Below are 14,366 nucleotides of genomic sequence, written 5' to 3' on the forward strand. Positions count from 1 at the left end.
ATAGATAGATAGATAGATAGATAGATAGATAGAGAGATAGAGAGACTGAGAGAGAGAAAGAGTGAGGGGGGGGGGAGAAAGAAAGAGAATTCATTCTCCTTCCTCGGCCGCCACAAGACACTGCGCGTTAGGTTTAGGTTAATGCTGACAAAAATATTTAATTTACCAAACCCAGGATTAGCACAGAGAAAGTGTTAGTGATAAAGATTAAATTGTTTATAGCTAATCCCCACTGCTGTGAATCCACTTGCTATTCTTTTCTCTATATTATATCCCATAAATATACAGTTGTTGTTTTTTCTTTCATTCTTTACAACATCATTAACAACATCAACATGCAAGACAGAACGAAAAACAGAAGTAAAAAAAGAGAGAGAGATGGAGATGGACAGTTATCCTATTGCAATCGTTGTTATCTAACAAAAGCGTAAGGCGCATTATAATGATGACGCCATGAATTTACTGACCTCAATAGCTAAATTATGAATGTGTATTACAAAGTTGTATTCTTTGGCTGTCAAAAACGTTACTCTGGTAATCTAGACCTGATTGCTTTCAATGAGAATGAGTGAAACATTACATTTTAATTCAATTTAGAATAGATCTAGAGACAGTATAAGAACGGCATTGGTTGTAGAATTCTTTAGAACAACATTTATAATATTGATTTTCCAAATAGCTGTCGCTTTTTGTGACTAATCCAATAGTTTCTTTTTGTTTTGTTGTTTATTTTTTTTAAACTGCGTGCTAACAAACATGGTATGATGAGGAGAATCTTAAAGCATGTTTTCACATGAGCAGATTGTATTTTGTTGTGAATGACGTAGTTTTGGTCAGGTCTGTGGTGACCATTAATTCAACTTAATATAATTTAGTGATATAGTTGGTATTGGTAATACATAATATATTTGTATATATCTAGAGAGAGTATTTACGTATACTGACGGCTTAAAAGTTGTCGTTGGTATTATGCAGTTGAACGTAAAACACACATAATATACTTGGGAACCTTTCCAAGCGGGGCATTAAATATTATTTCTGTAGGTTTATATCCCCCACGTTAGCAAGCATTGGCATTATAAACGTATATTAAAGACATCAATATAGTTATTAACACTGCATTATGATATTATTGAAATGTTCATATTTTGACTAAGTTGTAAAGACACACTAGTAGGGTGGAAAGTGCCAGGGGTATAAGATGGTTAAATGAAATAATAGTGCGATATTGATTGGGTGCAAAATAAAAGAAAAGGAAGGGTGGAAGGGAGGAGGAGGAGGGGGAGGAGGAGGGGGAGGAGGAGGGTGTCAGAGGAGAATACAAGAGAACAAAAAAAAAAGGAAATGAAAATATTGAGGATGGTTTTAAAAGGTTGACGTGTAAGGAAGATGGGGTGAACATGTTCTTTACAGAGCATAACAGGCTTTTGTGTAAAGAAGCTCTAAACTCGATGACTTTACATACATAGTTATGCTGCTTATAGGATAGCTCCCGAGATTGCTTAAGACGACGACGAGAAAGAAATAGGGTAAAGATGATTTGTGGTTACTGATATGGCCAATGACACATGAACTATCCTGTGCTCATACAATTAGGCCATGAGCCAATGCTTTGTTCATCAGAGGATACGTCATGGTATTGTGGATCCATTGTCTCTTATAGCTCTCTCACTGCTAGACTAAATCTCAAGTTATTTACAGCTGCCTTTCTCTCTCTCTCTCTCTCTCTCTCTCTCTCTCTCTCTCTCTCTCTCTCTCTTTCTCTCTTTCTCTCACTCTCTCTCTCTCTCTCTCTCTTTCTCACTCTCTCTCTTTTCCCCTATCTATCTATCTGTCTATATATCTATTCCATACACATACTCACACACACACATACTCACACACACACACACACACACACACACACACACACACACACACACACACACGCTCACACACATACACACCAGCACCCTCATTCATGCTCCCTCCCCTTGCAACATTGAAGACCCCTATTATCTTGAAATATCTCGTCCTATTTTCTACTTAGATGAGGTTGAAATACGTCAACAGGGAAAACATCTACACTCGCAGAATAATTCAAGCCGTTATGCTCTGCAAATTGAAAACAAATCACAGTAGGGGAAAAAGTTGAAAAAAAGAAATGAAACGAATTAGAAACGGTACAAACCGGAAGTGGGGCACGGAGAGTTAAAGACACTGCAAACGGCGGGTCAAGGGTGGCAGAGAGGGATATGAGGAAGGGAAGAGGGGGAGGGAGGGAGGGAGGGAAGGGGGAGGGGAGGCTCAAACGATGCGAGGAAGGGTTGGAGGTACAGTTGGCGAGACCGTGGTCTCAGCTTGGGTTGGGGGAGATCAGGTTTGGATTTGGAATCAGGTTTGGGTTTGGAATCGGGTTTGGGTTTGCAGGATAGAGTCGGCCGGCGCGCTGAGAGGGAGATCTCTGCGGCGGTGGCTTGACCACTGTCCACGGGTTAAGGAGAGGAAACATTGTGTAATCCACGCAGAGGGAGGTAGATGGAACAGCCTACCTTCGATCTCGTCTCTAGAAAGCTCGGTCTGTAAAAAAAACACCCACATCGAAATGAAATGTTATTAGTGGTTTGTATATTATAAAATGAAAGACATACTGGCAAAACAAAAACAGAAAAATCCACCGAACAACAAACAAAACGAAACAAAAATAAGAGAAATACGAATGCTTATAATGAAGAACATTGCTTTGTCTGTCAGAATGTTATTATTATAAATATTGATCGTGTACATAGAATGAAAGACACACAGCATAGACAAGACAAATGCCTGCTATAAGGAGAACATATTTCTATCACAGTGATATTATTGTTATATATTGTACATGATACACCCTAAGACATGAATACAGCAAATCCGGTACGAATGCCCATTATAAAGAACGCTTATATCTAAGTACCAGAATAGTTACATTATAATGGGCATGTAAGGAAAGACATACAGCTAAAAATGGGCCTATTATGGAAACGTTATGTAAGAGAATGATAGGAGAATTATCTGCAGGGGGGGTCACATCGGGGACCTGAGCAACGAAAGAAACATGACGTGTGGTGGCATCGTCGTGAAATCTGGCGCTCGTCAAAATAATGAAATCAACGAAACCACCATTCTTTCTGCTTGTTGGGCTATTTCTAATCAGGCTTTTTTCTGGCTCAATACGTTTCCTGTCAATTTAAAATGATATTTCTTTCTGGATTTTACTGAAAACCGTAGACGAGAGGCACAAAAAAAAACAAACAAAGGAAATTGCAGTTTCCAAGGACACTGAAACTTTTGGATTCATCAAACTTTTGTGGTCACTTTCTCTCAAATTTTATCTCTGATACCAGACCAACCCATCTCATTCATTTGCGAATATTCCGACTTATATTCAAGATAGATGGCTACTTTTTTAAATCAAAAGCAAGACAAACTAACAACTTTAAGATTATACCACAAAATTGACGAGCGTCAGATTCCACCGTGTCCGTCCAGATATGGACCAAGCAAATTGCTAATCATAAATTTGTCATCGACTTCTCGAGACTCTGTCGGAATGTGCTTCATCATAATTTTATCTCTCTTTCTCCTTTTCATTGAATGTCACTTTCTAGAAACGCCTCTGATCTTCGACATTTACGCGACCTATTTGTGTTGCAAATGCCGTTAACCAATTACTACAACTAAAATCTAATTGTAGGTCACAGCTTCTATACCGTTTCAAAGAGACCGGACTCATGTATTGCATAGTGTGTGGTGCATTTGATCTTCAGTTGAGCCTTTAAACGTGCACCTTATTCACGTAAGATTAAAGTGAAAAGGAACGAGGCAGATGGGAAGGCCTCAAAGCTCTAAGAGAAGACGGGATACAGCTAGCTGGACAGAGGTGGAGCATATAGCCCAGTACTGAAGTACAAGTAGTAGCTTTTGTTGGTCGACTATGGTCCGTTACATGGTGAGAAAGGCTGAGGATGATGATGATGATGATGATGATGATGATGATGATGATGATGATGATGATGATGATGACGAGGAGGAGGAGGAGGAGGAGGAGGAGGAGGAGGAGGAGGAGGAGGAGGACAGCAATGATGACAAAAGTATGTTCTCCTTGTTTCTTATTTTGAAAAACTCCAAAGGGTTTTGGAAATCCACACAAGCTGCACAGCGAACAGAAGAGATCAACTCCAGTGAAACAAATCCCGGAAAATTCACAACGTTACCGCTCAAATAAGATGTGATCAAGATCATCATCATCCAGTGCCAGATCTGCGTAAGACATCGGCGATCATGGTTTTCCATTCATTCCTTTGCTCGGATGCTCTCAAAAAAGCTACGTTTCCCTGATCTTTCCCTGTTACCCGTTTGTTTAGGTTCCCTACGTACGTTGTTCTGGGCCTATCCCTGCCTCGATTACCCTCAATTTTGCCAGTGAGAGCTAGATGTTCAAGACCCTTTAAGAGCTAGGTGATCAAGATAAGATCACAATCTATTGACCTTCACAAAGAGAAATTTGCTTCGGCATAGTAAATACGTACACTGTCACACTTTCGTTAACACAGTCTCACGCAAATAAATATTTAGATATCTGGCTTTGTGAACCCCATTAAGACCAGTACCCTACTATTCACAATGATACCACTAAAGTAATAATATATTTCTGTGTATAGGCAGTCTACACGAATTTTCCTCACTTCACGCAGGTGAGAATGTGTACCTGGCCATTACAGACATAAAGGTCTTATCAGAATATTTGTGTTCTAGCGCCTGCAAAAAAACACCCTGCTTACGCAGTAGGCTTCCCATAAAATTAGGATTATTCAGGATGCTATCAGGTCTACTGGGTCAATAATATAGATTGTAAGATGCCTGGAGATTACTGTTGATTGAGAATTTGCGCTATATAATATATATACTATCTGTTATTATTATTATCATTATTACTAATTTGAGCTAAACAAATACAATTGATCAATATTAGTACTAATTTGCGCTGTGCACATATATCATTTATCATGATTGTTACTATCGGAAAGGGTCAGACTTACGGCCATGGTTGTGCTTGCTGAGTGCTGGGAACAAGAAGAAGATCACGTCCGGACTCCACGAGAAATGTCACGTCACAGAGCGGCAGACTGGCGTGCGCTAACTTATACCTGGCTCAACGGTTCTCTCCTCCTCGTGAGCGTGTGCGCGTGCCTGATTCCGTCCGCTGTGCTCACGCAGGGAACGTAGATAGATCGCACGCGCGTACGTTCGTAAACACACACAGGCGCTCACAGACATACGTACACACCAGCAGCACTTCACCCCCACCCCCACCCTCACCCTTTTTCTGTGCTTGATGCACGAGCACAAACTCGCGCACGTGCATCCACCCAAGCCCCCACCCGCCTCCTACTCCAGTGCTCACTTTTAACCCACGCACTTGCACACATGTTTTTGGCGAAGGCTCAAGAAAATAGGAAGGTATAGGATAGCTTTGCTCTTGGCGTTTGTAGCTTAGAGTAGAGAGGTAGGCTCTCGATATAGGAAGGTATATAGGACAACTTTGCTCTAGACGGTTCTAGATCAGCATAGAGACAAGTTCTAGCTGCAGGAAGGTATAGGATACCTTTGTTTGAGATTGCTCTAGCTTAACATATTATAGAGGTAGGCTCTAGGAAAAAGAAGGTATTGGCTTTTTTGAGGGTTTTAGTAAGAGTTTGTCGGTACTTGCAACACAACACATTAGGTCACATAAGTGCCGACGATTAGAGGGTAACATACACAGAATAGATGGAGGAAAGATAAGAACGATAGATGTTTGACAGGAAAGAAGGAGCAAACCATTCCAGAGCACTCGCCAACTACCCACATAAGAGAGTATAGGACAGATTTATTGCGCTAGCCTGTTGTAGCTTTGCGCAGAGAAGCAGGCTCTAGACATAGAAATGTACAGAATATATTTGCCCTAGACTCTTCTTGCTGAACATAGAGCGAGAGGTTCTCGATAATAATAATATAGTAAAAGTATATGATAATTTGCTCTAGACTGTTCGAGATCAGCATAGAACTGTTGTGGTACGGATGAGCTTGAATGTAAATTCATTTACTAGAGACTTTGTATTCTCTCTCTCTCCCTCTCTCTCTCTCCCTCTCTCTCTCTCTCTCTATCTCTCTCTCTCTCTCTCTCTCTCTCTCACTCACTCTCTCTCTCTCCTCCTTTCTTTACCACCGTTCTTTTCTCTCTGTCCCTGTCTGTCTAAGAGAGAGAGAGAGAGAACGAAAGTGAGTGAGAGGGGGAGAGAGAGAAGAGAGAGAGAGAGAGAGAGAGAGAGAGAGAAAGAGAGAGAGAGAAAGAGAGAGAGAGAGACAGAGAGAGAGAGATGTCTATCTATCGAAAAAGAAAAAAAACCAGCAGACGAGCGAGCTGAGATAAAACTGTTTTTGTAAGTCAGATGTTGCAAGGACGGAGCACTGATAGGAATAGGGGTGTCAAAAAGACAGAAAATTCACTCACAAACACACACGTTCACACATTCACATTATCACACACTCACACACCCACAAACTGACATACTCACACACTCGCACACTCACACACTCACACACTTACATGCACGCACACTCGCACACTCCCACTCCCACACACTTATACATGTGAGATGGATACTCCGAAATTTGCAGAATCGGCAAAACGACGACAAGGGAGCTATAGCTAAAGGAAAAAATTATAATGTCCCAGACCGGGAATTTGTTTCGTAATTGGTTTGGATGTATATATTATTGGTCGTCTGCAAATAGAAGTTCATATTTAGGCTTTCTGGGATTTGGTTATTGTGTCAATATTATATTATAAAAAGGAAGGGGAGGGGGGGGGGATAGAACGCATCCCTGTCGTACTCCAGATCTTACATTGAACCAGTCTATGTTGTCTTTCGTTGTTCTTACTGAGCTTCTGCTGTTTGTACATCGAGTTCTGACATTGTCTAACAGTTGTCCTATGACGCCATACTTTTCAAGTGTCTTCCAGAGTTTGGCATAGTTTACTCTGTCGAAAGCCATTTCTTAGTCAGTAAAGACTATGTTGGATTCTTTGTTGTGTTCGATTGTTTTCTCAAATAATTGTCGTAATGCAACTAAAGCATCCGTGCATTCTCTTCCCTTTCGGAATCCGAACTCATTTCTGCTTAGGTTTCGCTCTACAATAGGTCTTATCCGCTGTTCTTATTTCTTCGTATACGTTTTTCCCGGTGTGGCTTGACAAAGAGATGCCTCTGTACGTTGTGCAGTCGCGTTTGGTGACTTTCGTTTTCGATAATGGGACCTCTATAGCTTTTGGTAGCCCCCTCTGCATTTCCTTTGCTCCCAGGCTCTATTAAAAATTCCCCTCAGCCACAGTACGCCGGTGTTTCCACAAACTCTTATAGCTTCCATTATGATGTCATCTGGTCCTGGGGCTTTGTTTTGGGGACTAGTTTTGAGTGTAGTAAAGTCTAAAAAATCACATCACCCAACTGAACCACACCTGGGGAAAATTTGACAAGGGAATAGGCACATCACAAACAGAATTTATGAAAGTTAGCCCAAACCACAGTCCCCCTGAATATTCAGGCCAAAAGCAAACAACAGGTCAAGGAGTTAAAAATTTTTGGTAGCACTTTTTCTGAAAAGCAGGAAACAGGTTCAGAGACAGAGAAATAGCTAGAAATGCGAACTTAAAAAACCAACGCTGTCACTTACCAGCTCGCACCCCGCCTATCTCATCCAAACATCTTCATGGACACAAAGAGACAGCTTATCACTTTAACATTCATACCAACATTACGCTACAAGTGCCACACCTGCACCTTAGGTAAAAGACATAAAAGCAAAGCCTCTGCATTCAAGATGAAATGTCTCCGTAAAACGTAAACATAATAATAATAATAGATAGCATTTGTATAGCGCATATCCCCGCTCAGCAGCAGGCTCTATGCGCTTTACACTATATTATTACCCCAGCAGACCATAGAACACTCCGAAACATTCTCAGCTTCCCGGGAAGCATACAGTGCGAGCAGCCGATTAAGCGCTCAAACACTAACAAACTGGCAAGATCTTTCGCTGTCTATAGCCGGGTACCCATTCCCACCTGGGTGTAGTGAGGAAAATTCGTGTAAAGTGCCTTTCCCAAGGACACAACGTCGGGCCCTTGACGGGATTCGAACCCACGACCTTACGGTTGCGAGTCCGAGAGACTGACCACTAGGCCACCGACGCCACTATGCCACTACTGGCACGGAGTCCTTCGTGGACTTTATAGAAAATGGAATAAATTAGATAGTTTGGCCGCCAGTTACGAATGTCACCTAAATAGCCAGCCTCGAGAGTCTATAACACCAAGTGCTCAGGTTACAAAGGAAGAGATAGACCCCGCAAAAGATGAATTGAGGGAGTCAAGGAGGCCCTGAGAAGTTCCTGACAACATCCCAATTGAAAGAGCTGCAGGGGTGTTCTACCATAGAAATCCGCACTTCCCTTCGACATATGATGAAAACGTAAAAGTGAAGAAGATAGGGGTGTAAAACGCCACACAATTCCTGACCCCGACATGGGTCTATAGATCTGACAGGGGTGAAGGGACACATGGGCCCTTCATTCGGAACCATCTTGATCTATTACACTGGTCTACAAATTTTGAAAAAGTTTCCACTTCCTAGATCGAATATCATTTTTTATATAGATATTACTGGGGCGAGGAAATGGTAATGGAATTTGACGTTTAGTTCTAGTTTTCAAGATATTTAAATTTTAAATTTTTTTATTTACAGATAGATTTTAAACTTACAATTATACATAAGGACTAAAAAGGGATCCTTGTTCATACTTATTTGACATTTTTTTCTTGGCTCGATTGCTGTATTCATACATTTCTTCAACATAAGCAATAGTAATCTGCAAACTAACATACGAGTATCACTCCATTGACATCGCTGTCCTTAGCTGCAAAGTCTTGGTGCAAACGTTGCTCAGGTTCATCATTCACAGCATCACATTCATAAGACCGTCCTTAGTGTCAATGCAACAAGGTTACCGTTCTTGTTTTAAAAAATATTAAAAGTTGCTGAAATTCATCGTCAAGATTTCTTAATGTGCTCAGTCTCATTCCGTCAGCAAGAAAGTTTTATTGCTGGAGAATTGGTTCGAGCAGTTCGGCTTTATGTTTTGGAAATCCAAGCCTCTAAGAGGGTCATTCTCATTCATGCCATTTGGCATGATTAGTGAGGTATTCTTGTTACAAACTTTGAATGAAACCAGGGTCTTAGTTTGCTGTCCAAGCATCAGTCTCTTCCTCGGGGGTATTTTCTTCTCCTTCTTTTAATTTGCATCGTCTCTTGAACGACAGGAACTGATGAATCATTGCTGTGTGGTACTGGACGAGGGCTGATGAAATATAAATTATGGGTAGTCAACTTTACTATTCCAATTTCCCATACGCCTCTTTCTAAGTTGTTACAAAATACAGAAGTAGCAGTCATCTGAGTGGTTGCATATTATTATTTCTCACCAAACTATTGACACTGTAAAGGGATTTGATTGTTTTTCCTTTGCAACCAATGGCGATGGTTTGTAATACAGGTATTGCAGCATAACTTAGGAGCCCAACTTTTGTTTTGATTACCAGCTTTGCATCTTAAATAAAGGTGTTATAACTTTTACAATTGATATCGTTCCTCTTTGGGAAGTGCAGGTTATTTCGCCGCATATACTGCGGTGTCCAAAAGGAAAATAAAAATGTATTAACCCTGACATCATGTTAAAACTTTTCACCACCCACAAACGCAGCATACCAACAATTTAAAACTACATGCATTCTGCATCATTTATCTCATCTGACACATTAATTTTTCACCTATGATAAGAATCGCCACAGATATGAAAACTCAAAATTAACCTTTAAAAATCGTGCTTGGCAACATGCTGTAAAATCAAAGAAACGTAGAAGTGTGTTCGCCGATGTATTGGACTTTATTAACATTAGTGGAATGGACAAGCATTGCATATCAAATTAATGGAGAATATTATTGTCTCTGAAATGAACAATATTTTGTTACGATATTTTCAGAGGAATTGGAAAACAGAGCATTCACAAATACCCCACAAAACTTGGACTTAACGTTAAATGTGCTCATTAATATATTGCTTACGAGCTGTTGAATGTGTGTAGAGCACCAACCCTTTATGTACATGAGGAACAGAGACCACTAGACTACCATGATTTGTTGTTGACACCACTAGACTACCATGATTTGTTGTTGACACCACTAGACTACCATGATTTGTAGTTTGATTTGTGAGAATCAACAGATGGCTTCATACAGATGACTACGTCGCGCAAGTACTGCAGGAACGTTACGTTGTATCCTTATTTCTGTCAAGGTGTCATTCAAGTAGACATCTTTGTGCATGACAAAGAGCCTTCTTACAGGGCCAACACCTTTAGACTATTCTTGGAGAAAAAAAAATCATACCAACGACTGGGTGGTCATCAGTAAATTATCACGATATAAATCTCACAGATGATTATAGAGCTCTATGAAATAGCAGCTGCAGAAATGAGACTTTGCTCCCAGTTCACACGCTTTGTTGCAACCCTAGGACATTTGGGGTAACAAAGTCCATGCTCAAAGTGTTCGGGCTCTACACAAAACCAAAGGCTCGAAACGCATCTAATGTTAAGTCCAAGTTTGGCGCGCTATTTGTGACTACTCTGTTTTCTAGTCTTTTTAAACTATCGCTATAAAATTATTGTCAATTAAAAAAAAAAAAATTCTTCATAGATCTACATCTAATATGCAATACATGTCCATTCCCCCATTATAGGCGCACTTCAATACACACGTAAACACACTTTTACTTTTCTTTGATTTCGCACAATTTTGCAATGTTTGATTTTTTAAGGTCAATTTTGAATGACCATGTCTCGGTCGACGCAAAATATATAAGAATTATTAATGTGTCAGATGATGAAGGAATTGAGCTTAAAACTGGTATGATGCATGAGTAGGTAGTGCAAGACTTTAACACAGTGATTGAATGATTACATTTTAAAGATTTTTGGGGACGCCTCTGTATAACAGACATTGCCAGGATTGTTCACACAATGAAGAGTCATAGCGACCATTGGGGTAGAGTAAGATGAATTTATTTTTGAAAACGGGCACAGTGGAGCAACAGACGAAAATATAGTATCATACTTCCTGTACTTAGAAAATGACGCTACTTCCATATAACAGTTGAGAGAACTACCTGAAATTTATTTGAGGGCTAAAATCTCAAATTCCAACTTAACTTTATCTTCTTTTCAAATTATATGAATTAAGAAAAATAAACATTAAACAATATCTAAAGTAAGCTAGACCTAAACACGAAAAACAATTATCATTTTCGAATTCAGTGTACCATAATAAAAATAAATCAACCGGTTTTAAGCCGAAAGCATTTTTTTTTTCAAATTCTGGACTTCCGGGTCTCTATTTTCTATGGTGCTACATTTGCGTCGGTGTGACGCCATTCATAAAGAAAACTTGTTATCAACTATGTGTGACCTATCCCACTGGTGATTAGATTTTATTATCAGAATCTCCATGCACATAGTTATATAGATATAGAGTCTAGTATGCATATAATAACTTTTTTACCAACTTCATAATCTTCATCATTTCGTAAAGTGATGACTTTATCGAAACCATGGAGCATTTTATGTAGCATCGTGGTGAAATCAGACGCACGTCAAAATTGTGAAATCAAAGGAACCTACATTTTTTCATCCATCAGGAAATTTTTATCGATTATTTTTTTTCTTCTGCTCAGCGTCTTTTATTTCCATTTACATGTAAAAAGCAACGTTTTGTTTTTATTTTATTGGTGAAAAATGTTGCTCAATGGTAACAAAATGGTGAATTTTGCAGTTTCCAAGGATACTCAAGCCATTTTCGAGCTATTTTTGGCCTTTAATCCCCCCCCCTCTCTTCTCAAAACCTCCTTTATCGGGAAAAACATCCCCGCTTCTGTTCAAGAAAGATAGATTCTAATTAGACATAAAATGTATTCATCGAAAAAAAAAAAGACAAAGTTTACCAAACAAGCGGAAGAATGCTGATTTCTTCGATTTTATTATTTTGACGAGCGTCTGATTTCACCACGATGTCTCACATATATTCACTATGAAAGGTCAGAGGCTTTGATCATGAGCTCTTACCCGGCTTAGCAAGACGGTGGAGTGAACATGGGCTAACAGGGTGTGCGTGTGTGTGTGTGTGTGTACGTGTGTGTTTGTGTGTGTGTGTGTGTGTGTGTGTGTGTGTGTGTCTGTGTCTGTATGTGTGTGTGAGAGTGTGTATGCGTGTGTGTGTATGTGTGTGTGTGCAAATGTGTGTGAGTGTGAGTACGAATGTGTGTGTGTGTGTGTGTGTGTGTGTGTGTGTGTGTGTTTTTGTTTGTGTGTGTGTGTGTGTGTGTGTGTGTGTGTGTGTGTGAGTGTGTGTGTGTGTGTGAGCGAGCCGCGTCTTGATGACGTCAGCATATCCAGGACTAAGAATGTGAGGATGTCGGTTATCGGGTGTTGGCAAGTTTGGAACCATAGCAACATACGGCTGGTAGGAGCTGGTGTCTACCTGTATGATAGATAGATAGATAGATAGATAGATAGATAGATAGATAGATAGCTAGATAGATAGATAGATAGATAGATAGATAGATAGATAGATAGATAGATAGATAATCATCGATGCTCACTAATAGAGTGAAAGAAAGAGGCAGACAAAGAGAGAGAGAGAACAAATCCAGAGAAGGAGACAGAGGAAGAACGGTAGAAATGGTGAGGAACAGAGAGGGGAGAAAGACCGAGAGAGAGAGAGAGAGAGATAGATAGATAGAGAGAGAGAGAGAGAGAGAGAGAGAGAGAGAGAGAGAGAGAGAGAGAGAAGACAAAAGACACATTACAGAACAAGTACAGAAACTTTGCAAGGCAAACGCTTTCAGATGATACGTAAGTCCTTGATTCTTTTAGGGTGCCACACATTATGTTCACCCAACTCAGAATATAATAACTGTATACCCAAACTTGTCCAAGACGTTCATCTATTGTCAAGGAGAGAGGTAGTCATCATAGACAGGCGATCCTCCTTGACAGTGTCATAATTATTTTAGAGAAAACGCAAAAAGGGAGAGGAAGGGAGAGGGTGGGCGGGGCTCGTTTGTACAAGTGATTGTCTTGGAAAGGTGGAAAGGTGATTGTTAGAGCAGGTCCGACTGTATTTTGCATCGCTCTGACGGTAAGATTCACCCTATGCCTGCTTTGCAACAGAAGAAACCAGTCGGCCAGACACACACTGAGCGGAGACGAAACACGACTGCACAATCTCACGTTGTGTTAATACCTTCGTTTTTCTTCCTTCCCATCCCCCCTTAGTTTCCTGCTTTCCCTATCCTCCCCTCCACCGCCCACGTCACCTCTCTCCTCCCAACACACACACACACACACACACACACACACACACACACACACACACACACACACACACACACACACACACACAAGAAAGAGCTCCAATTAATAAACCAACCGTGTGAGTGAAGAACAAAGTGCCAAAGCTCCACCTATTTCAACACTTCACCTTCAAAGAGCAGCGAAGGCAATCTGCATAATATTTTTTTTAAACTTCCTTCCGGCCCCCCATCGCCCCAAAAACCTCTCACATCCGCCCCCTTTGTGATTCACTAAAGCTTTCCAACAGTTACTTGTGATTCACTAAAGCTTTCCAACATTTGTGAGGCAGCGTGGCGGAATCAGGCTCTCGTAAATTTTTGGGCATGTAGAGTTATTGGTATCATCTTAAAGCTTGTTCGATTGTCTTTATTTTTAATGAAAAAAAACCCCATTTATCTTGAATACAAGTCGAGATATTTGCAAAAGAAGGAGGTGGAGGTCACCTGTTTTCAGAGGTAAAATTAGTGAGGAAATGGCCGCCAAAGATTGATTATTTCCTTAGCTTAAGAGTCCGTGGTACCTGACAATTTACATTTTTTCGCGCCTTTAATCAACGTTTTCCAGAAAAATGTCCACAGAAATTAGTTCTTTAATAGGCATGAAAGGTGTTGAGCCAAAAATAAATTTGATAAAAATTCACAAACCTGCGGAAAAATGCAAGTTTCTTCCCTTTGATTATTTTGACGAGAGTCTGATTCCACCATGCTGCCTCACATTTTGTTTGTGATTCACTAAAGCTTTCCAACACATTTGCGAGTTTCAGGTGATCATCTAATAATAATGCGTTTGACGAATTCGCTTGCCAGTCGGTTTAGATTTGGAGAGTATCAGAGATGGGGGG

At 40.3% G+C, this 14,366-nt stretch overlaps 1 protein-coding gene across 1 annotated transcript in view; it reads right to left on the minus strand.

The window, feature by feature from the left end:
• Window positions 1–5,259, minus strand: part of LOC101862801 (myosin essential light chain, striated adductor muscle) — a 12,396-nt gene extending 7,137 nt beyond the window's left edge. Inside the window, exons 1-2 of the mRNA XM_005099309.2 lie at window positions 5,058–5,259; window positions 2,532–2,559 (exon numbers count right to left, since the gene is read on the minus strand). Coding sequence (XP_005099366.1) covers window positions 2,532–2,559; window positions 5,058–5,063 — 34 coding nt within the window. The 5' untranslated portion in view covers window positions 5,064–5,259. The remainder of the gene's footprint in view (window positions 1–2,531; window positions 2,560–5,057) is intronic.
• Between the last annotated feature and the right edge of the window lie 9,107 nt (window positions 5,260–14,366).

The sequence above is a fragment of the Aplysia californica genome, unplaced genomic scaffold, assembly GCF_000002075.1.
Source record: "Aplysia californica isolate F4 #8 unplaced genomic scaffold, AplCal3.0 scaffold00209, whole genome shotgun sequence".
NCBI classification, from domain to species: Eukaryota; Metazoa; Mollusca; class Gastropoda; order Aplysiida; family Aplysiidae; genus Aplysia; species Aplysia californica.